At 40.2% G+C, this 24,762-nt stretch overlaps 1 protein-coding gene across 1 annotated transcript in view; it reads left to right on the forward strand.

Moving 5' to 3' along the window:
* The window catches only part of LOC131495868 (ankyrin repeat domain-containing protein 26-like), a 253,686-nt gene that overhangs the window by 150,659 nt on the left and 78,265 nt on the right, over positions 1 to 24,762 (forward strand). Inside the window, exons 11-13 of the mRNA XM_058701042.1 lie at positions 17,232 to 17,361; positions 17,670 to 17,731; positions 23,674 to 23,840. Coding sequence (XP_058557025.1) covers positions 17,232 to 17,361; positions 17,670 to 17,731; positions 23,674 to 23,840 — 359 coding nt within the window. The remainder of the gene's footprint in view (positions 1 to 17,231; positions 17,362 to 17,669; positions 17,732 to 23,673; positions 23,841 to 24,762) is intronic.

The raw sequence follows: 24,762 nt of genomic DNA on the forward strand, positions 1-24,762 counted from the left end.
TATTTTCTTGGAAAAGGCTTATGAAGTCTTCACGCAACTCATTACCGATGCTACTTTTAACAGAGTATGTCTGAGAAGCCCAACAAATATGTTCCTCATTCCTCTGGAGCTGTGGATCAGAAAGGGCAAAGTATATTAAGGGGACAAGTAGAAGGTAAGAACTGTATTTTATGCAAAGGTCATTTGACAGAATGTTGATTTAAAACAGGAATACTGATATATTCTAATATGTAAAGAAAACGGCCTGTTAAGTGCATAGGAAAGAGAAAGAGATGTGAAAAGGAGATAAGTTGCATATCGTATGTGGTGCCAGCAACAGATTAAATTGAGAGTGCCAACAAAGGAGCTAAATGACTAGTTCCCTTTCAAGATACTGGAAGGCCTAAGGAACCTCAGGAAAGAAGAGAAGAGCCAAAGAGGGAATGATGTGAATGGCCGAGACTACAGGGAGTAAATGAAGGAAAGTAAGCCAGTGTGTATTGTGTTTCTACTGGAAGGTGGTAAAATACACTAGTTCTTTAAAGGGAAGAGCAGACTATTTGAAATGCAGCAACACTATCAGGTGAGCTTCTCGTACCAGAATTTGTCAGAGTCGTATCCCCAAGTGTTCCCACTCTTACTGTTATCCTCACTGTTGGCAAGACATTAAGGACTGACCTAGCTGATGATGCAGAGATATGTCCCAACTACCATGGATGAACATAAGCATCTGTAGTCAGCGATAAATGTATATACATTAATGCCATATAAAATGGGGGTACTTCATACGGTAGAATCAATTAGGGCAAAATAAGAGAATTGGAAGGAGGGTCAGATAGGGAGACATCAGAATAACTCATCTGACATTTTGGATGCCGTATTTGTGACTTTTGATTATTTTGCCAATAACTGCCTTTAATAGGTGAACTATATTTTTAATGTTCTAGGAAAATAAGGAAAAGAAACAAAAAAACACTATAATCAGTAGTATGCTTTCATATTCTGTCTGATAGTTCTGATTGTTGTAGAATGATCCCTGGAACTTCTTTGATTCCTATCTGCCACAAAAATGAACTAGGTCTTAGTTAGTTGGAGAAAATTAACTGATTTTTCATATTTCAGAGAACTTTTATATGGTTGAACATAGGGGCAATCACCAGGATTCGCTCTCTCTCTCTCTCTCTCTCTATTTTTTTTTTCGGAGTAAAATAAGATTGTTGCTTGTTTCACAATTTCTGACATCATGATTTCATCTATTCCTTTTAAACCTTTCTTCAAATGGATCTATAGGGATGTAGGAATTTTCAAGGCCAATACCAAGAAAAGAGATTCCAGGAAAGGTATTCTGTGACATGGCCTTCTGACTGTAACCACGTGTAAGACATCAACCCAAATAATAAAATTGCATATATTGCAGTTGTGTTAGAGGCATCCCAATGACACCCAGATTTGATTATTCACTAGAAGAGCGCACAGGACTCAGCATATAGTTGTAGTCATGCGTGTGGATTGGTATGGGGACAGGTAAGTAGGGCCAATCAGCACCGAGCAATGGTGCATGGGGTGAAGGCCAGAGGAAAGCAAGCGCAGGCTTCCAGGAATCCTTTCTCTATGGAGTTAGCAGGGTGTGCTAAATTCCTCCAGCATGAAATTAGGACAGCACAAGTGAAATGTTGTCTGCCAGTACGAGGCTTATGGATACTCAGTGCCCGAGGTTTTCATCAAATGCTAATCACATAGGCATCTTCTCCTTCGCATGTCCCAAAATTCCAGGTTTCCACCAAGGAAATCAAGTGTACAGCCTTAAGGACATAGCTTGTACCAGCACTTAGGCACAGTGAAACCACTCTTCAACAGCTAGGGAATGGTGGGAACCCTCCTTAAATCCAAGATCCCAGGGAACCACCAAGGGCCAGTCATTCAAGAAGGATGTTCTGAGGATAGCCATCTTTGGCCTGCTGGATGAAACCTGTTCTGCATAGGAATTATAGCCCTGACTTAATTTTTGGTGCTGTCTTAAGATTTTATTTTACTAGCAAGTAATATGATGGTTACCATGGTACTGGTTTCAGTTTCATCATCCATATGAAGTAGGTATTTGTACAAAAATTCCTAGGGAGGGCCATATTAGGTCATTATAATCTTTTTTTATGGGATTAAGCTTTCATTATGATGCTTAGGTATGATCAACATAATGATTTTTGATTTAAAATGAGAATGAAAATCTCTTAATTATATGGAAAACCCAGGTGTTATTCCTATGGTGCTGAGCCCCTGTTTATAGGTATAAGATTTTGGGTCATATTCATCAATTGTTTTCTTGCCTACGAATACAAATAACTGTTGTATTTTTGTGTTTTGTTTATGTATTTTCATATACCCCCAGATGGGAGACAGTACCCCTATTGTGTTACTTTGATCTCTAATTTAATGTTCAAGATGACTGTATCGTGAGTAAGTATATGCTAAGAGTAGCTACAATGGATACCATATTTTGTTGCTTTTGTTGTTTCATACATTTAATAAGCCTGATTTTTTCATCAGTTTTAAGTTCACAGCAAAATATAATAGGAAGTACAGAGAGTGTGCATATACCATACCATGCTCCCGTACACGCCTAGCCTCCCCTGTTGTTAACATCTTGCACGACAGTGGTCCGTTTGTAGTAGGATTTTTCTTTCAGGTCCTTGGTTTAATTTTGAGCGAGAGAGCATGCATGCGTGTGAGCAGCCAAGGGGCAGAGGGAGAGGGGGGAAAGAATCCTGTGCTGTCAGCACAGAGCCTGATGCAGGACTTGATCCCATGAACGGTGAGATCATGACCTGAGCTCACATCCAGAGTTGGACGCTGAACCAACTGAGCCACCCAGGCACCCTGACAACAGTGGTGCATTTTCTATGGACACAAACTCTTCGTTTTGAGACCAAGTCTCTAATTTGCATTAACTTTCAGCCTTGGTGTTATACATTCTATGAGTTTTAACAAATGTGTAATGATGTGAATCCACCTTTGTGGTATCGTGTGAAAGAGTTCCACTGCCTTAAAAGTCCTCTGTGCCGTGCCCGTTTCTCCCTCCATTCACGCCAACCCTTAGCTCCATAGCCTTGCTCTTTCCACGTGTCCTATAGTTAGAATCATAGAGTGGATGTCTTTGAATGTTCAGAAAGTGAAAATATCCTGGTAATTGAATGTAGGCGTTCAAGATATTCCTTGCCCTTTGTTTTGTTTAGTTGCTCATCAGTAGAGGATCTGATGACCTCTGCCTTCCATGAAAGAAAGTATGATTTCTCTCCATGTGTGTCACCTAATGGGGAGAGTTGAGAAAAATGACATCATGAACCACTACACAGCACTCACATTGGGATCCTCCTCCTCTGTGATGTGCGGTGGGTCTAGATAGACTCTCTAGCAATGGAAGGAGACAGTCTCAAGAGGTTAGAACTTTTATCAAACTGGAATGCCAAATCTTTCCTTCTTACCTTGCCATTGGAAATAAGGCCAGGGAGCGTCTGCTTGCTATGGTTTGGCCATGCTGCAAAGTACAATAGCTATAGAGCACACTTTGTGAGGGGGTGTTTTCTCCTAAAACTGAAGAGTGTCTGCTGAAGAGCTGGGGAAGTTCTGCCGTGTTACAGCAAACTAAAGGTACTCTCAACTCCTCTAGTAGTGGAAGTCCAGAAAAATCATGCTAGTTTCAGTCTGACATTGTCAGCTCATGATAATCATTCTCCTAACGATACCAGTTTCCTCCAGTGCCATAGAGTCGGTCAGTGATGGCCATTGTAAACATCAGTTCACCTGTAGCTGTCAAATTCTGATAAAACCCATTCTTGCTTTTGGTCAATATAGAGGAGAAAGTAAGATTTCTTAGTGCTTTAAGCCTACGAATGGTATAATTACCATTCAGTGTAGTGTGGTTTCCTGCTGTGGTCCCAGAGCAATACTTTTTAACAAATCATAAGCTGTACACTTGTAATTTCCTCTATTTTTCGATTGTTGATTTAACATGTATTTTGCTTTCTTCTTTAGGATCAGATGAGAAGGCTGAGGAAGACTCTATAACCAGGTAGGATTTTTATAGATTTGTAAAAATGACATTTGCTGGGGTACCCGGGTGGCTCAGTCGGTTAAGGGTGTGACTCTTGATTTCAACTCAGGTTTGTGAGTTCAAGCCCCACGTCGGGTTTTGTGCTGACAGACTCCTTGGGATATCTTTCCTGATTTCTGTGGGCACTCACTCTCAAAGTATAAAGGAATGAAATGAAATGAAACGGATAATGAAAGGAAAGGAAAGGGAAAGAATGAACTGAAAATTATGTGTCTCCTAAGGGAACGCAGAGAACAAAAGCAGTTGTTGCGTGTTCTACACTGGACCAGACACTATATCCTATGGGTAACATCTGTTCAGTTATATAGTCATTGTATAGCTTTGCAAAGTAGCTGTGTTATTGTAGCCTACTTTTTATTACTTTCGCAACTGTGGTTCAGGGAGGTTGAAGACTCGACCATGATTCCATAGTTAATGGGTAGCCGTTGGGCTTTGCCCATCAGCCCGTGAAGCTTCCACATCCATTCTCTGGTTCCTCAGCAGCACTGAGATGAAGGTACAGATCCTAGGGCAGATCAGCTCAGAATGTCAAAGGTAATGGTGTCGCAACCCTAATTTAGGGTTTTCTTAAGAACCCAGATTAGTCCAAGCATTTGGCCTCATATATTTGACCACTAGCGCTAACAAAAGTCATTAGTGCAGTGGTAACTAGTCCCTTGTTTTTACCGTCCGAGATTTTAGGGTGGATGTCAGCTATGGCCATGGTGTCAAGGCTTTTACATAATAAGCAAGATGTCAGGCAGCTCCTTAGATGTAGTGGTATCCCCTCTTCTTGAGACAAATGAGTTTTCTGTAAGGGAAGGATATGTAGTTGTAGACCATGTTACATTAATTAAATTCAGCCTCTATTTCGAGGATATTGCTATATGATTCTCTGTTGCCTAAGTTCCCCGGCTGGTTTCCTTTTGGGCTAGTACCCTTGTGTAGTTCTAGGAAGCTTTTTGGGTTTTTTTGGAGTTTTTTTTTCCCCCGTGACTTTTTTGTACTGTGTTTTTGCCTTTTGACTTTCTTCTCTGGTTTCCTTGCTATTTCTTTTTTTTTTCCGATAATTTTCCCACTTCTGCCAGCTAAGGACTCTCCATTTTTCCAGAGGCCAAATCAAAAGCACTTAGAGTCTCAAGATTTAGGGAACCTCAGAGTTTAATTCCTCACAACACCCTCTGGTATGTCAACCTATGTTTCACCTCCTTGCCCAATGGTTGTTTCCATGGAGAATTTGAAACTCAAAAGAGATTGAAGTGACCTATTTGGATATGATAAGTGACAGAAATGCGACTTAAATTCTGGTTTTCTTTCTTTCTTTCTTTCCTTTCTTCCTTCTTTTTTGTCTTCATCTCGCAGACAACTGTTTTAATAATAGAAAGCTGGGGAGGGGTCTAGTGAATACAATGAAGGAGGGTAAGAATCGAATTAGCAGAGGAGACCAGGTTTCAAGGAGAACAACACTGAGTTGGTTAGGAATAAGAGCTTGAGAAAAGATGTCAGAATATGGGGGTTTATGCCAAGTGAGATAAAGGTGAATGACAGGAATGAAGGACCCAGGATTCGGGGAGTTGTTTAGAAAGGCATATTCAAATAGAGTGTTCAAGAGGGTGGTGACCAGGTTTCTGCTTTTGTGTGTGTTGGTTTCATTGAAGGTGCGAGCATACCTCAGATTTTCTGATGAGAGAGATTAAAGATCATTTGAGCTGCTGGGAAGAGTCTGTTTACAGCAAATAGAAATAAGATATCCCCTACTTCCACCCCAACTGAGGGAGGATGGCTTAGATCCTCTCAAGGGATTGGGGGTGGGTGGTGGAGATTCCGAGCATCAGAGATGTATGGCCCAAGGCAAGCAGTCTCCTCACTCCACCTCTTTTCCTCAATCTGTGATGCCCTTCCCATGTACTTGTAGTGCTGGGCAGGGGTAGGACTGACTTGTCAAATCAGTAAGGGAGCTTCATCTGGATCGGTGATAACATGCCTATGTTGAGGTGACTGTGTGGATGACTGAGACTCCCAATTCGCTTGTTCTCCGGGAGCAGGACATGGCTCCTACCCTCGGTCATTGGAGCCCATCCTTGTTGTAGGAGTGTATGGCTTCATAGGCTAAAGATTGAAAGGTTGGGGAATGCCACAGAACCGTGCCGAAGAGTGATGTAGCAGTGGGAGCTCATAGGGAAGAAAATATTCAGGCAGCGTATAGAGAAATAGAGGCACAACTACCAGGACCATTTTGATCACAGTCTCCCTCCTTGGTAGCTGAATGCCCCTGAAGGCTTGGAATGTCTTGCTAGTTATTATGGACCTAAATAAGGCAAGACCAGTGTGGGAACAAAGTTGGCCTTGGGAACTTTGAATCTTTCAATCTCTAGTTAGTCCTACCACTCATAACATAGAAACCTAAACTTTGATATATTTCCTTAAACGGAGATCTACCTGACACACAAGGTAATATGTGATGCAACAACTCTAGATGTTTCACCGTGATCGCCATAAGCATAGCTCCCATCTGTCAATGTATGAGGCTATTAGGATACCACTGACTAGATTCCCTATGCTGTACCTTTGAGCCTTGTGATTTATTCATTCTATAACTGGAACCCTGAACTTCCCTCTCCCCTTCCCCCATTTTGTCCATCCCCCCACCTCCCCTCCCTTCTGGCAAGAGTCAAATCTCTGCATTTATGGGTCTGTTTCTGCTTTTGCTCTGTTTGTTCATTTATTCCCCTTTTTACATTCTACACAGAAGTGAAATCATATAGGATTTGTCTTATTCTGTCTGACTTATTTCACTTAGCCTCAAACCATCTAGGTATATCCATCATGTGGCAGATGGCAAGATCTCATTCTCTTTTAGAGCTGCGTAATATTTCATTGTGTGTGTGTGTGTGTGTGTGTGTGTGTGTCTGCGTGTGTGTGTGTGTATGTGCTTGTGTGTGTGTGGTCTCTTCATGTATTGGTGGACACTTGGGTTGCTTCCCTATCTTGTCTATTGTAAATAATGCTATAATAAAGATAGGGGTGCATATATCTTTTCAAATTAGTATTTCCATTTCCCTTGGGTAAATAAATACCCAGTAGTGGAATCACTGGATCCTATGGGATGCGTGTTTTTAATTTGTTGAGGCCCCTCCATACTGGCTTTCACTGTGGCAATACCAATTTACATCCCATGACCGGTGCACAAGGGTTGTTTTTTCTCCACACCCTGAGCCACCCTTGTTGTTTCCTGTGTGTTGAAACTGAGCCATTCTGACAGATGTGAGGTGAGACGTCATTGTGGTAACGTTTATACATTTAATTTTCAACCATTTCAGAGCATTCCCTGCCTGTCACATTTGGTTATGGAAACTGAGACTGGGTCTTTCCTGGAGATTTCACAGGTTAGGAGAGGTCGAGGCCAAATAGAGAACCAAAAGCTTTTTTAAAACAGGGTCCAAATTGTGAAAGACCTGTACTCTGGAAACCGTAAAACACTGATGAAAGAAATTGAAGGTGACGGAAAGAAAGAGAAAGACATCCGATGCTCACAGATGGGAAGAATACATATTTTTTAAGTTTTTTTTTTTCAATGTTTTTTATTTATTTTTGGGACAGAGAGAGACAAAGCATGAACGGGGGAGGGGCAGAGAGAGAGGGAGACACAGAATCCGAAACAGGCTCCAGTCTCCGAGCTGTCAGCACAGAGCCCGATGCGGGGCTCGAACTCACGGACCGCGAGATCGTGACCTGGCTGAAGTCGGCCGCTTAACCGACTGCGCCACCCAGGCGCCCCAATATTTTTAAAGTGTCTACACTACCCATAGCCATCGACAGATGTCATGCAATCCCTGTCAACATACCAACAGCATTTGGCACAGAGCTAGACAAACAATCCTAAACGTTGTATAGAACCACAAAAGACCTTGAATGGCCAAAGCAATATTGAAAACGAGGAAACCTGGAGGTATCACAATCTCAGCTTTCAAGTTGTATTCCAAAGCTGTAGTAATCCAAACAGTATGGTGGGTACTGGCGTACAAAATAGCCTCATAGCTCAGTGGACTAGAACCGCAAACCCAGACATAAATCCACCAGTGTATTGTCAGTTCATCTTCCACAAACAGGAAAGACTATCCAGTGCGGAAAAGGCAGTCTCTTCACCAAATGGTGTCGGGAAAACTGGACAAGTCACATGCCAAAGAATGACCCAGGACCAATTTCTGTACCATACACACAAAGAAACTGAAAATGAATTAAAAACCTAAGTGTGAGACCTGAAACCATAAAAAATCCTTGAAGCCGTCATTTCTCTGACTTTGGCTGTAGCCACATTTTACTAGTTATGCCTCTTGAGCCAAGGGAAATAAAGCAAGAATAAAGTATGGGGACTATACCAACCTACGAAGCTTTTGCACAGGGAAGGAAACCGTCAAAACTGAAAGGCAACCTCTGGAATGGGAGAACAAATTTGGAAATGTTTTGCAAATCCAGTAAAGGGTTAGTATCCACAATGTCTAAAAAAATGATACATGTCAACATCACCCCCCTCCAAAAAAGCCCAGTTTACAAATGAGCAGTAGACATCACCAGACACTTTTCCAAAGACAACATACAGATGGTCAACAGACACATGAAAAGATGCTCCCCAAACTACAACGAGATACCACGTCACACCTGTCAGAATGGCTACACTCCAAGCCACAAGAAGCAAGTGTTTGTGAGGATGTGGAGACAAAGGAAACCTCTTGCACCGTTGGTGGAAATGCAAATGGGTGCGGCCCCTGTGGAAAACAGTATGCAGGTTCCTCAAAAAATTAAAAACAGAACTCTCCTATGATCCAGTAATTGCACTACTGGATACTACCCAAGAGAATACAAAAACATGAATTCCACGGGACACACGCACTCCTGTGTTTATTGCGGCATTATTTCCAACAGCCAGCGCAAGCGTCCATTGACAGCTGAGTGAACGAAGAAGAAGCCCTATATGAATGTATGTGTGTGTGTATATGTATATCCATACACACACACACACACACACACACACACTGTAATATTAGTCAATCATAAAACAATGAAATCTTGCCATTTGCAATCACCTGGATGGAGCCTGAGGGTAGTATGGTAAGCAAAGTCAGGGAAAGACAAATGCCATATGATTTTACTCATGTAGCACTTAAGAAACAACAAACGAGCAAAGGGAGGAAACAAAAGGGGAGACAAACCAAGAAATAGGCCTTAACTGCAGAGAAGGAACGGATGGTTGCGGAGAGGAGGTGAGTGGTGGGAGGGATGAAAGAGATGATGGGGATGAAAAGAGTGCCCTTGTCATTATGAGCACAGGGTGAGTATGGAGTTGGTGAATCACTATATTGTACAACTTAAACTAATATAACTCTGGATGTTACTATTACTGGAATTAAAATAAAACTTAATGACAACACCAGAGGACAACTTTTAATGATACCAAGAAACTTCGTGGAATAAACAGATACTTGACCTTTCCCTTAACTTTTCTAAATGTTGTTTTTTTTTTTTTTTTTAAATTTTTTTTTTTCAACGCTTTTTATTTATTTTTGGGACAGAGAGAGACAGAGCATGAACGGGGGAGGGGCAGAGAGAGAGGGAGACACAGAATCGGAAACAGGCTCCAGGCTCCGAGCCATCAGCCCAGGGCCTGACGCGGGGCTCGAACTCACGGGCCGTGAGATCGTGACCTGGCTGAAGTCGGACGCTTAACCGACTGCGCCACCCAGGTGCCCCTCTAAATGTTGTTTTTAAATGAATGAACAAGTTTTTGTTGTATTTTTTTTGCTCTAAAGGCTTTCCGACACACCTGTTCCTGATGACTCATGGTCTACATCAGCTAGCCAAGACTTAGATTTTGGTACCAAGGTAAAGTATCTTCCTGTGAAACTCACTTTCCTGCTCTGAATTGAGTTTTCTCCCTTATTCACTCTGAAAATTTAAGAGGAGCCTGTGTATCATCATTTTATGTGTGTCATGGAAAGTTAGCAAGAACAAACGACTTTACAGATACATGACGCGTTGAATGTTTTGTTTTGTTTTGTTTTACTTTGGTAAATCCTACAGGTGGAGGCTGATAAAAGAATGGGCTGGAAAATATATAATGACCGTCAAATTATATTGGGAAAAGCTTTCCCATAATGGAGGCAATATGACATTGCTTAAGGATAAGGATTCTTACTGTGATAGTAACATGACTGATAATACTCATGCCTAAATGAAACCTGATTGGGTCCAAGTATCTATTGTAGGTTGCCCCCCGCCCTGGGCAAGTTTAATTTTGGTGAGATACAGGATTTTCCTTTGGCTCTATCCTTTGTTCTACATTTAGACTAAAATCATATTAGAAAATGTAGAAATTTAGGTGTTTACATTATTTGTCAACATTTACCTTACAAAGGTGTTCCCCTGTAGTTTTGAAATAACTCCATGAAGAGTAAGGTAAAATGGTGCATCTCCCCGAAGAATACGTATTTTGCTGAAAAGAGTAGCTCTATGAGCAGAGGCTCTTCATAGCCAAGTTGTCAAATTTCTAATTTCAGAAATGTTTCATACTGTAGCTTTGAAAACTATCTCCTCCTAGTCCTTGTGTCCGATTCTAAAATTTAAAGTTTCAGACATGTGATATTTATTTCAGTATTCATTTCAAAGCCCCTAAATCTTGATAAGCTCCTGGAGGTTAGGAAACACACTTGTTTGACTCCTGGAGCTGCTAGAATAAAGTCTTGCTTGGAAGAAGCAATGCCATGGTTTTTGAATGTGAATAAATGAGTAGGGAAATGGAATTCCGTAGAATGGAGTTTGAAAAGTAACAAAATACGCATGATATATCACAATTAAATATGTGAATTTAGAAAGTCAGGCTTCAGTTTATATTCCGTTTTAGTGTTTAACATGTATACACGCAAATGAATTCTATTGAGGAAATCAGGAGTTACATAAGAAAGAAGGTTACAGTCTATTTTTAGTATCCTCCCATTGTGAGCTTAGAATTGCAGAGAAAAAGTCCTCAGCCTTTGTTTGTTTAACCCCATCTGTGTCCCATTACATACATCCTTTGGGGGTTCCCATTTCTTCCTAGAATTCTCATTCCCAATTCGTTCTCCATAGTGAATGTTGACTTGTTAGGAACCTCTCTTTTTCTGTTCTTTTCTTAGTCTAGTAATAATCTCTAGCTCTTCAGAAGCGAAAGATGCCAGGAATTGAACAATTTATTTATACTGAAAAATTTTTAAATCTTCATTACAGTATTTATAACCAGATAACTGTAGAGTGATAAGAGTCAGTATTATTATGGATATACTGTGAATCAAAGCCTCTCTTTTACGTAAATATTGTATAGATAGATAGATATAGATATAGATATAGATAGATATAGAGATATATAAAATATACACATATATACACGTATACATTTACACTTATATAACACACACACACACATATATATATATATATATATATATATATACACATACACACACACACATATATATAAATATATATATATATATATATATATATATATATACACACACATATATAGAGACATATATCTTTAAAAGGTTTAAAAGAGACTATTGTTCATAGTACATTCCCAATCCTACTTACGTACCTGTTGAAAAATGTATGTTGTTTCCACTTACCTCCCTTTGCTCACATTTTTCCTTTTCTTTTTTGTCTTAAGCTCATGCTTGATTGATTGGTCACGTGTTATTTTTTTTTCCTTTTTCCCTCTTCAACCCCCATGCTTTTTACGGTATTTAAAAAAATTTTTTTTAATGTTTATTTATTTTTGTGACAGAGAGAGACACAGAGTGCAAGCGGGTTAGGGGCAGACACAGAATCCAAAGCAGGCTGCAGGCTCCGAGCTGTCAACACAGAGCTCAACGTGGGGCTGAAACCCACAAACCGTGAGATCATGACTCATGAGCTGAAGGTGGATGCTGAACTGACTGTGCCACATACGTGTTCCCCGCACCAGGCTCTTTTTTAATGGTTTACCCCTACCCTAATTTGTCCTTGCAGAAACTATTTCTTTAGTGTCTGTTCTTTTAGTACATCACTTTCTGTCAACTCCATTGTCAACATATTGGTTATGGAATTCTGTCGGTGTGTGGTTTCCATCCAGGACTCATTGCCCCACAAGGTTTATTATTCTTGTTTTTCTGTTTCTTGGAAGGGGCTGAGCTAAATGTTTTTGTAATGTTTGTATTTCTCTTGGAAAGGGAGGGAGAGAGAGAAAGAATGAGCAAGTGCTCGAGGCTGTGATCTGAAAATATGCAAGGTATGATCTCCGTCCTTTTATATTTGTGGAGGGCTGTTTTGTGACCCAGGATGTCACTTGGAGACATTGGAGAATGTTCTATGTGCACTTAAGAAGAATGTGCATTCTACCGCTGTTGGATGAAAAGATCTTAATATATCGGTGTTGATATCCATGTATATAAATGTATATATTAGGCCAATATATATCTATGTATATCTGAATACATCTGGTCCAATGACACATTGGATCTGTGTGTCCTTACTGATTTTCTGCCTTGACGACCCGCCTGTTGCCATGAGTGGAGTCTTAACGTCGTCTACAATCATGGTATTTGTATGTATACACTTAATCATGTTTGTGATTAATCGATACATATGTGTGGGCGTTTCACTTTGGGGCCATAAACATTTGCAATTGTTAGCTCCTCTTGATGGATAGACCTCTTAATTATGATCCAATGCCCTTCTGAATCTGTTACTACAGTCTCTGGTTTAAAATCTAGTCTTTCTGGTGGAAGTGTGGTGACTCCAGGTTTCTTTTGACTTCTGGTAACATGATAGGTGGTTCCCCATAGCTTCACTTTGAATCTGGAGGTGTCCTGGGGTCTAACATCAGTGTCTTGCTGACAACATACAGATGGATCTTGTTGTTTGGTTTTGTTTTGTGTTTTATCCATTCTGATTCCCTGTGTCTTTTGATTGGGGCATTGAGTCCATTCACATTCAGAGTGATTAGTTAAAGATATGGATTTAGTGCCATTGTGTTATCTGAAGGTTTCATGCCTTTGGTGAGGCCTCTGGTCCTTTGTAGTCTCTGCTGCTTTCCACTCACAGACTCGCCCCTTAGGATCTCCTGCAGGGCTAGTTTAGTGGTCATGAACTCCATTAGGTTTTGTTTGTCTGGGAAAGCCTTTCTCTCTCTTTCTGTTCTAAATGACAGCCTTGCTGGGGAAGGAATTCTTCGCCGCATTTGTTCCCATTCAGCACACTGACCGTTTGCTACCCGTCCCTTCTGCCCTGCCAAGTTTCTTTGGACAGGTCTGCTGCTATCCTTATGTGTCTTCCCTTGTCGAATAAGACCCGTTTGTCCTTAGCTGCTTTCAGAATCCTCTCCTTATCTTTGTAGTTTTCCTGTTTTGCTATGGCATGTCGTGGTGTTGACCTGGGTTTGTTGATTTGGAAAGGAATTCTCTGTGCCGCCAGGACTTGATGCCCGTTTCCTTCCCCAGATGAGGGAGGCTCTCAGCTATACGTTGTTCAAACAAACCTTCTGCCCCTTTCTCTCACTCTTCTTCTTCTGGGTCTCCTAGGATGTGGCTAATATTTCATCTCACTGAATCACATAGGTCTCTAGGGCCTGCCTCAGGATCTAGTCATTTCCTTCCTTTCCTTTCCCTGCTTCATCTTTGTCCACAATTGTATCTTCTGTTTCACCAATTCTGTCTGCTGCTTCTCCCATCCTTGCTGTCACTGCATCTAGTATACTTTGTATCTCCTTTACACCATTTCATTTTCAGCGTTCATGGTGACGATTCCTTAGGTCCTTGATCTCTGAAGCAGTAGATTGTCTGCTGTTTTCTATGCGTGGTTTCAAGCGCAACCATGCGTCTCATGAGTGTCATTCCTAAAATGTGCTCACATATATTGGTTCTGTCTCTTTTGAGCACTTTTCTGGCTGTCCTTTCTTCCCAGAATTTTTTTTTTTGAGCAGAATTTGTCGATTTCATCATTTTGGCTAGATTCCTGCCCTTTATGTGTTTTAATGGCTTATTCTGTGTCCCACACCTGTGAGTACTACTATATTAAAAAGAGCTCCTACACTGTCCAGGGCCTAAAAGTTGAACAAATGTTTTTTGGAGTGTGTTGTGTGCACTCTTTTGGTGCGTCTTTGGCTGCTGTTCTCGCTACTTGGAGTGGCAGTTTGGGCCTTCCACTAGGTGTGCTTTGGTTTGTTTGTTGAAGTAATCCTGGAAAAAAGGAGAAGAATTTGGTGAAGAATTCTTAGCCCAAACAAAAGGAGAAATGACTGGAGTGGAAAAAAAGACAAGGTAGTGACTCAAAGGAGCTATATGGCTTAATCCAGAAAGAGAGGGAGGAAAATGAAGAAGGAGATCTAGAAAGTTATACAGAAAATGCGCAAACAAACAAAGAACCAGAACAGAGGAACAAAGGGAAAAAATATAAAGATATATCTACATATATACATATATGTAGATATATAATTAGCTTTGACCCATGTCAACTCGAGACTACTAGGCTGTTTCCAAAGGGAGAAGAGGAAAGAGGAGAGTAGAAAGAGAAAAAAGGGAAAATAGGAGAAAGGGAAACCAAAGGAAAGAAAAGATGTGGGCCTGGGTTGCTCAGTAGGTGAAGCGTCCGACTCTTGAATTTGGCTCAGGTCATGTTTCGTTGTATGTGGGTTCTTAACCCCAATAAGGCTCTGCAGTGGGAGCATGGATCTTGTTTGGAATCTTTCTCTCTCCCTCTCTCTGCACCTCTCCTGCTTGATCACTAAGCAGGATCACTTTCTCTCTCAAAATAAATAAATAAACATTAAGACAGAAAATAAAAAGATAAAAAGAATAATAATTCAAATGAGAACAAACAAAGATAGAAAACCAGAGGAGAGTTGTCTACTGGTGCCTGTGACAGGTGGCTGTGCTGGTCTACGGGAGGGGCTGTCTGGTCCCATCAGTGTCCGTCTCACTCCCATAGAGTGCAGTTATGAGGCACAAAGAGGCAGGGTTTTGTGGAATTGACCTGCCTCCACTGAGGCTCACTGTCCATTCCCTGAAGCCCCACGATGTTGGTTATGGGGAGAGAAATGGCGACACCCCAATCTCTCCTGCCCACAGGATGTGTCTCAAAGCTCACTGTTTACGCTGTCCTCACAGAATATCCTGGGGGCCCGGCTTGCCTTAGTGCAAATTCTCCTGTGCTCCCTGACCACTGAGCTGGGATTCAAAACCCTATAGGATCCCGCTTTACTCAGACCTCGTTTTGGAGTAGGACCACTCTGCCCAGTTGACAAAAGTCTTCTGGCTCGTGCCTGCAGAGTCTTTTTTCCTTGGGCAGGGCAATACCTCCCCTTTCCACCATACTCAAGGTGTTCTCTCCCAGTGTTTCACAGAGAGCCTAGGGGCGGCTCCCTCCCCACCAGGCATGGGAGGTGGCAGCTATTTTCTAGAGAAAGTCTGGCAACCTCGAAAATTCTGTTTTTTAGCTTCTAAGGCTGTTTTGCCAAGTAGAATTGGCTCTCTGGGCCTCTCATTGGTCTCTGGTCCGGACAGGTTTTCTTATATCCAAGTACACTTCCCACAGCCTCTCTCTCTACCTTCCTTTCATTTCTCCACCAAAGGGCTTCCCCCCCTCCATGCCTTTGCGGACCATTTTATTTCTCCCAATCCGCATACACGCCCTTCTGTCCCCCCAAGTTGTGTCTTTGCACCTGTGGAGATTTTTCTGTCCCTCTGCAGCCTTTATTCCTGGTATTCCGAGAGTTGTGACCTCAATACTGCTGTGTTTGAGGGTCAAGGGAAATTCTGATCACTCTCCTCTGCCATCTTTCCTCCTCCCACCTCCTTTTATTTTCCTTTTCGCAATTTCACACTTCTGTGTAGGTTTGCATTATTATATAAGTTTAATATGTTTTATAGATATTTACGATGTGCTTTTCTTACAGGAAGTGTATTGATCTGAATTTTCTGTCCTTTTCTTTTTTTAAAGTTTATTAATTTATTGTAGAGAAAGACAGAGAGAGCATAAGTGGGGAGGTGAAAAGAGACAGAGGGAGAGAGAGAAAATCCCAAGCAGACCCTGCACTGTCAGCGCAAAACCAGATGGGGGGCTTGAACGCATGAACTGCGAGATCATGACCTGAGCCAAAATCAAGAGTCAGGTGCTAACTGAATGAGGCATTCAGGCGGCCCTAACATTTTCTTTGGTAATCCCCTGGGTACTTTTAATTTAATATGCCTTAGTTTAAAGACATTGTTTCTGACCCATTCCCTTTCCTCTTTCCTGACTCTTTGTAATCTGCTCTGTCATTTGTGTTCCCTAGCCTAATAAATAGCAGCCTTTGAACAGGAAACGTCCTGGACTCCGAACTTCCCTGAAATCGCCGCATCCAGTCACTCACCACATTCGATATTTTGTTCCTGCTTACCATTTTTCATATGTTATTCCTGTAATTCACTCGCTCACCTATAATTTTGCAGTACTCTTCTGGTTTTGCTTCCTTTACGTTCATCCTACATTGCTGCCAGAGTGACCTTTCTAAAATATACTTGTGACGATGTCACTTCTCTGCTTATTCAATGGATCCCCATTACCTGAAGGTGAAAATTCATGTTCTAGCATAACACTGCTCTTTTTTTTTTTTTTTGGTTTCGTCCTGATGTTCTAGTAATATCTCCCTGTCTATCCCATTCCCAATAACTCTGTTCCAGTTTTGCCATATTGCATAGGTGTTTTCACTTACTATATTTTTTCATACTTGATTCTTTTGCCATTATAGAATGCCCTTCACACCCTCCCTGTGCACTTTGTCTGTCTTTTAAGATACAGCCTTATATTCCCAGCATTTGCTGAGCTTCCCAAATGTAAGTGTTTTCTCCTTTGTGCGTTCACTGTACGTTATTCACTTCCCTTGCAGAACTAGTGGATGGTATTTTTCTGTCCTTACCTGTTTTCATGCATCTCTACCACTACTACCGTATAGAACAGATTCTGTCTTTTATTTATATTTCCAGCTCTTCCCCAGATCGTGGCTATGACTTGACAGATACCGTATGGGCTTGTCTTTCTGAGTGGGTGAGTGCATGACCAAATGAATCAATGTGATATTTTTCTGAAGTTGGGTTTTTGTTTTGTGGTGTTTTTCTAGGAAGGAACAGCAAAGTCAGCAATGGAAGCAAAGGGAGATGGTGTTGGTATTATTGAAAATGTGCCACCCAAGCAAACAGTTAATGACAGTTTGACTTCTGCTGGTGGAGTGCATAAAAATTATAGAAGTGGTAAGCTAGTGAATCTCTGTGAGTTGTTTTCCTATGATTAAATTCTAGTTGAAAAAAATATGAAAGTATGTAGTTCCAAATATATTATCCTTTTTTAGTGAAGGTATTTTTCTGTTGCTATCTTTCTTTAGAAGTATACCAAGTACTACCCCCTTTTACTTCCAGAAAATCTTGAACCCCCTGAACATCTTTTCTGCTATTGCTTTTATTTTATTGAAATATTCATGAATGGAGATAGACTTGTGTATGTGTTTATAATTCATAGTAACACATGTTTTCATTAATTTATCTGTGACCCTATTCTGTAGATATCATGTCAGCATTAGAATTAGGAGAAGAGGAAGATGTAGAATCACCTTCTCTTCCTGAGGTACTTTCTTCTGCTTATTTTTAAGTATAGTCATGGAGCGATGTTAAAACATCCAAGAGATGCTTTGACTTTGACTTTTGAATGATTAAAATAACATCGCAGTCATACTTGTAGTGATATAAGTAAAGTAATGATGACCTATTCTAAGATGACAACTAGGGAAGGAGGTAAAAAAGTCCTGATCTCTTAGGCCAAGGCTGCTGATGCATAATGCTACAAGCACTGTATTTGAAATCAAAGACATGCTAGCATCTTGGTTCCGTCACTTCCTGCTGTGGGATCTTGGAAAAACTTGCCTCAAGGTCAATGACCTCCTTCCTAAAAATGGCACCAATACCCACCTCTTGGTTATGCGTAATGAACAAATGTGGCAACGTTTTGTAACCTGTAAAGGGTGCTATAAAAATAGAAGACAAAATGATCACAGTGGCTTTTAGTGACTTACTAAATATTGAGGATACTTTGTTTGGTGAATGTTTGTTTATTGTTGAGAGTGGGGTGGGGGGACAGAAGATCCGAAGTAGGCTCTGCACTGAGAACAAAGAGCCCAATGCAGGACTTGAACGCATGAACTGTGAGAACATGTGCTGAGCCAAAGTTGGGCACCTAATCGACTAAGTCACCCAGACCCCCAAGAATATTTGTTTTAAATGTGAAGATGTCTGAAGGCCAATAAAATGGTCGTAGGGTCCAGAAAAGAATGGGAAAGTAGGAATGGGTTTTTGATTTTCTAATTTGACACTATGTTAAGTTCTGGTAATCTCTTAGAAGAGACATCATATATGTATACAGTTGACCCTTGAACCATGTGGGTTTGTACTGTGGGAATCAACTTACACACAAATTTTTTCAATAAATAGAGTACCATCATGTAAATGTATTTTCTGTTGCTTATGGTTTCTTTTTCTATTAATTCTTACTTTTGAGAGAGAGAGTGAGGACAGAGCACGTGGGTAAGTGAGGGCAGGGTGAGAGAGAGAATCTTAAGCTGATTCACACTGCCAGCATATTTCTTTCTCTTTGATATTAATTGATTTGGCTGCTAATAATTTAAAGTTTTCTAATTCTCTAGTTATTAATCTTTAAAAAGTACTCAAATACACTTTAGTGCTCGTTATAAGGGATGGTAAGCTAAATAGTTTTTAAGGTTTGTAACAGTAAAAATCATCTAACTTATTTTTTGGTCGATTTAACACGTAATGAATTGTTTAGTTCCAAAAACTGACAAGCTTAAGTTTATGAGTTCATATTTTTCTTCTGTCTTAGGCTAAGGCAAGTTAGTTTTCACTTCTTACAGGAAGTTACAATCCAGTGACTTGGGAACAGCTAAACATAGATGAAGAAAGTTAACAGTACAATTGTAATTATTTTCTCATTTTTCTTTGTCCGTACTTGATTACTTAAGGACAAGGTGTTTTTACAAACATGTATCCTGGCAGAAAAGACATGTGAAAATCAAAACAAGGAAATTACCATCCGTTTTTGCAACTGCAGAGAATGACTCAAGGACCAGAAATGAATAAGGAATGTGATAGGGAGCATGATATATGTCTATATTTAAGACATGCTTCTATGCAAAACTTTCAGGAAATGTGGATCAAATGAGGCAAATTAGACTGGAAAAATAGCTTAAAACTCATCACCAGTGAGTGAAAGCTGAAGTTTGGTGAAATTTGTTAACAATACAGCATTCCTACTCATCTTGAAGAAGAACCACCACGGGGTCACTCTAAGGAGGATCCAACTGAAAGGAAATACCTTCGAATTGGACAAATACTGTACTTGATTGTGAGGAATAAGATGCATTTGGAGTGTCTGTCTCGGTAGTATTTCAGGCATTTCCTGAACAAAAAGAGCCTAGTCTTGAAAATGTCATTCTCTCTCATTCATACTCTGGGTCCCCAGAATATGCTTTCCAGTGATCTTCTAAGCTTTCTTTAAATGAAAGCAAATCATCCGGGACATATAAATCAAAACCACACTGAGATACCACCTCACACCAGTCAAGAGTGGCTAAATGATCAAATCAGGAGACTATGGATGCTGGGGAGGATGTGGAGAAACAAGAACCCTCTTGCATTGTTGGTGGGAATGCAAACTGGTGCAGCCACTCTGGAAAACAGTGTGAAGGTTCCTCAACAAATGAAAAATAGACCTAACCTATGACCCAGCAATAGCACTGCTAGGAATTTACCCAAGGGATACAGGAGTGCTGATGCGTAGGGGCACTTGTACCCCAATGTTTATAGCAGCACTTTCAAGAATCACCAAATTTATGGAAAGAGTCTAAATGTCCATCACCCGACGAATGGATAAAGAAATTGTGCTTTATATACACAATGGAATACTACTTGGCCATGAGAAAGAATGAAATATGGCCTTTTGTAGCAACATGGATGGAACTGGAGAGTGTGATGCTAGGTGAAATAAGTCATACAGAGAAAGATAGATACCATACGTTTTCACTCTTTTGTGGATCCTGAGAAACTTAACAGAAGACCGTGGGGGAGGGGAAGTGAAAAAAAAAAAAAAACCTTAGAGAGGGAGAGAGCCAAAACATACGAGACTCTTACAAACTGAGAATAATTTGAGGATTGATGGGGGATGGGAGGGGAGGGGAGGCTGAGTGATGGGCATTGAGGAGGGCATCTGTTGGGATGAACACTGGGTGTTATATGGAAACCAATTTGACAATAAATTTCAAATAAAAGAAAGAAAGAAAGAAAGTAAATCAGACTATGGAAATGAGAACAAACCAGACATTGAGCACCTTTTTAACAACAATGAGGATTTTTAAAATGATATAGAAAATAAAAAAGCAAGGAACCCACTAGTTACATTTAAAGTGAAAGAAGGTTGGGGCTCCTGGGTGGCGCAGTCGGTTAAGTGTCCGACTTCAGCCAGGTCACGATCTCGTGGTCCGTGAGTTCGAGCCCCGCGTCAGGCTCTGGGCTGATGGCTCGGAGCCTGGAGCCTGCTTCCGACTCTGTGTCTCCCTCTCTCTCTGCCCCTCCCCCGTTCATGCTATGTCTCTCTCTGTCCCAAAAATAAATAAAAAATGTTGAAAAAAAAATTAAAAAAAAAAATAAAGTGAAAGAAGGCCAAGAGAGTTTGACATGCAAATGGCAAAAAATATGGACCAAAATACCACCGATTGTAAATTAGACCTCAGTCTAGTGATTCAGAGAGCCTTTTTCATTTGTGGCTTGCCTGCTGTCATGTGATGAAACACATGGTTCAAACAAAAAAGCATGATATTTCTGCTGTCACAAACACTTACGAGAAAACAAAACCAGTACAAGACTTTTTTCCAGAAGCCATTATATGCAGATAATGACAGTACTCATAACTATAAAAGTATTGATTCTGAATTAGAAATTGTGAGTTCTTCTTCAGCATCTAGTTTTCCAGCATCTGAAGTACATCTAAGTGAAGAATTACATCAAGATATGCAAAGGTTTAAGAATGAGATAGGCATGTCTCAAGTAGAGTTCCTGTCTTTGGAAAGAGAGAAAGTTCAACCTCCAAAAGAGAAGGAGGTCTGCCTTGCTGTTACTCTTGTTTTTTTTTTCTCTTTAACAATTATCTGATCGATTCCGATTTTCCATTCAAGAGAACAAGAATGTGCATACAATGGAATTGTCTAAATAAGTAATTGTGTCTGGAAATAGATTATTTCTGCTATCTAACAAATAGGAGTTCAGGGAAACATTCTTGTGATTTGTTTACCTTAAAGTTTCTGTGTCAGTCTTCCAAGTAGTATAAGAACTGGGAAATTAACTTAGCTATATAAGTACCATGTGACCTCACGAACCAGAATAACCATAAAGAAACTGCTTAAAAAACATAATTATCTCCAGGTTGTTGTTTTTTTTAATATATTGGCTTAAATATAAATTGCCTTTCCATAAACAATAAAATGAGAAGGAATTTGCAATAACTAAGAGAAGGAATACAAACACATTCCCAGCTAAAGCAATCTATGTATTGCTTCAGTATGTGTCTGTAGACTCTGGGTCTAGGGTTCTTGCTTGTCTAGCAAGACAGCAGTGGGATGCAGGATTACAATGGGAGAGACAGCTAATGTCCCAGAGAACACACGAGCCCGGATTAAGGGTCCTTGCTCTGTTTTTAATAGGATCAGAAGGCTTCCAAACATGGTGATGGACGTGCACAAAGAGAAAATCAATCTGTGAACATGAACTCATGGGCATGAGGGAAAGGGGGTTTCAAGATATAGGGTGTTAGGTGTTAGGGTCAATATAAAACAAAATCCTGGTGCCTGGTAGATGGTTGTTAACAGCTGACCTGAGGCAGCTTCTCTGTTTATCTTAGCTAGTCTAGGGGAGAAGACAGATGCTACCCCAGGATCCACAAGGCACCTTTCTTTTGCTAATTAGCTCCCCTCTGGGCATCTTCACCCTGCAGCCTACAGCCTATAGCCCTACTTACCTGTTTACCTCATTTGGTCCTTCCTTCCTGTGAAAGCAGCTTTCTGCCATAGTACTAAATTGGGGAGTGTGTCCTCCTGAATATCTAATCTTGTTTACCTCTCACACCTTGGTCTTGGAGACTTTGCCCCGCCCTCTCTATACCTAGATACCTAATATTGTTTACCGAAACTTGGGTGTGAGCATCCTATGGCTTTGTAATTTTCTATGCCTGGTTAACCCATCAGTGCAGGCTCAGGGAATTCCTAAGCTTATTGCCCACAAATATAGGCAGTCTTGTCTGCTTTACTCAAAATCTTGGAACTTAGAATTTCAACATGACCCCTTTGAGATAGGCTTAATAACAGCTATTTGTGTTATCACCCCTTTTTTCACATTTTTTAATCTCATTCTCAGATGTTTCTGTTGAGTCAAACCTTCACTTTATGTTCAATAGCGTATGATACCTTTTGGCCTGTATGATTTTTACCATGTAGGTAGCATAAGCCTTCAGCAAACCTTCAGTATTTAACTGTAGGGGAGAAAACTGAGTTTTGAGATGTGTGGACTTTGTCTATTTAGACAAAACCTAAAGATACCCTCCTTTAAAAAGAATAAGTAGCTAATCTCCTTGTCCCCTATCAAGGTATTAATTTACTGTGCCAAAGTCACACTTTTCATGCATCTGACTAATTTAATGAATTTGTGGTCATTTCTCTGATTCAGCATTCAAGAATTATACCGTCTCTTTTGGTGCCATAAAATGCTAGCTAATGACACTTTAGGAACTTGGGACAAATCGTTTAACTTTTTTGAGTTTTACTCGCATTATCAGTAGCAAATGGGATTAAAGGTGATCATTACTTTTATACCCTCTCCCTATAAAGTTTTATGGTTATTGAATGTGAGATTTGGAGAGCATTACTAATTTCACAGAATTCCACCCTAACGTCCATTTCACTTTGTTCCTTTTGTGTTGTGGCAAACTTTGGTTCATAAATTTAGGGGACACTGTCACTTTTTTTGAGAACCTTAAGTTCCAAAAGAAAAAGAATTGTAAAAGGCATTCAGGGAAAGAATAGCTCCATGCAGAAAGGGGAAAGCTTCCTGGTATTGTTACAGGAGCACCTCCATGTCACATGTTTTAAATCTGGCTGTTGTGTTAAACCCAGGTGGTAAGGATAGAAAAGGACAAATTTTGTCTCTTGTCTTTTTATTTCTTTGTATCTTTTGGTCAGGTGGGGTGGGGATGGGTGGGGAATTCTCAGTAGCAACGTGTGGATATGAATAAGAGTACAAAATTAAGAAAGCCCTTTTAGAAATTTTGGTAACTTCTGCTTTTTTAAAATTCCATCAGAAATGAAGCCGAGTTTATAAAAATTACAATTACTTGTAATGATAAAGTAAACACAAAATATTTTCCTCCATTGAATTTATGACAAACTAAGTGTCAACTGATAAAGTTAATGAAAAAAATTTCTTTTTATTGACTAAAGTAACAATTACCTTTAGTATCAAGTTCCATTAAAGGTTGATGAAAAAAAGAAGCACAGAGGAAGTGACATAGAAGTATCAGAAAACATACATGATGCTGCGGCTGCTGGATTAATTCCACAAAGACAGAATGGAAAAACTGATAACCATCAATTGCCTATTACAGAAAATAAAGATTCTGATAGGTAAGCCTATAGCAATATTTAAATAGTAGGTAATTGTTATTTTCCTATGCAACAAACTTTCCTAGTTTGAGTTAATGTTCATGATGAACAAATTTTGTATTTTTTGTGGAGATATTTCATCCTACGTGCTAATGAGAAAAATGTAAATACCAGTGAGATAGTGATTTTTGCAGTCATAGTAATAATATTTTATTTTAAAAAATAACCCAAGTTAGGAAATGTGAGGAAAATGACCTTCTTAGACCCTGTGGCTGGATGAAATTGGTAACTCCTTTCTGAAAGGTGATTTAGCAGTGTACTTCAAAATTTCAAATATGTCGGGCACCTGGATGGCACCGATAGGTAAACATCCAACTTTGGCTCAGGTCATTATCTTGCACTTCACGAGCTTGAGCCTTGCATCACGTTCTGTGCTAACAGAGCAGAGCCTGGAGCCTGCTTCAGATTCTGTGTCTCCCTCTTTCTCTGCCCCTCCCCTGCTTGTGTTCTGTCTCTGTCACTGTCAGAAATAAATAATATAACGTGAGAAAAATATTTCAGGTAGGTCATCCGTTTATTCTAATGGTTTCATTGCCAGGACTGGGTCCTTCTGAAATACGTGACTTCTATAAGCAAGCACATGCTCCTGCACGTGCAAACACACACACACACACACACACACACACACACACACACACCACACTATAAGGGCATTTATTATAATTATTACATATACAAAATAGAACAGATATATTAAGGTTACTTATATAAATATGTTACATGTATATGTGAAGGATATTTATTATAGCATTCCCATATCAAACATTTGGGGATTGTCTAAATGTTTATTGACTTATTTTGAGAGACAGACAGAGAATGTGCACACTCGGGAGCCGAAGCATCGAGGGGGAGCAGAGACAGAGAGGGACAGAGAGAGAATCCC

The sequence above is a fragment of the Neofelis nebulosa genome, chromosome 15 (assembly GCF_028018385.1).
Source record: "Neofelis nebulosa isolate mNeoNeb1 chromosome 15, mNeoNeb1.pri, whole genome shotgun sequence".
NCBI lineage: Eukaryota > Metazoa > Chordata > Mammalia > Carnivora > Felidae > Neofelis > Neofelis nebulosa.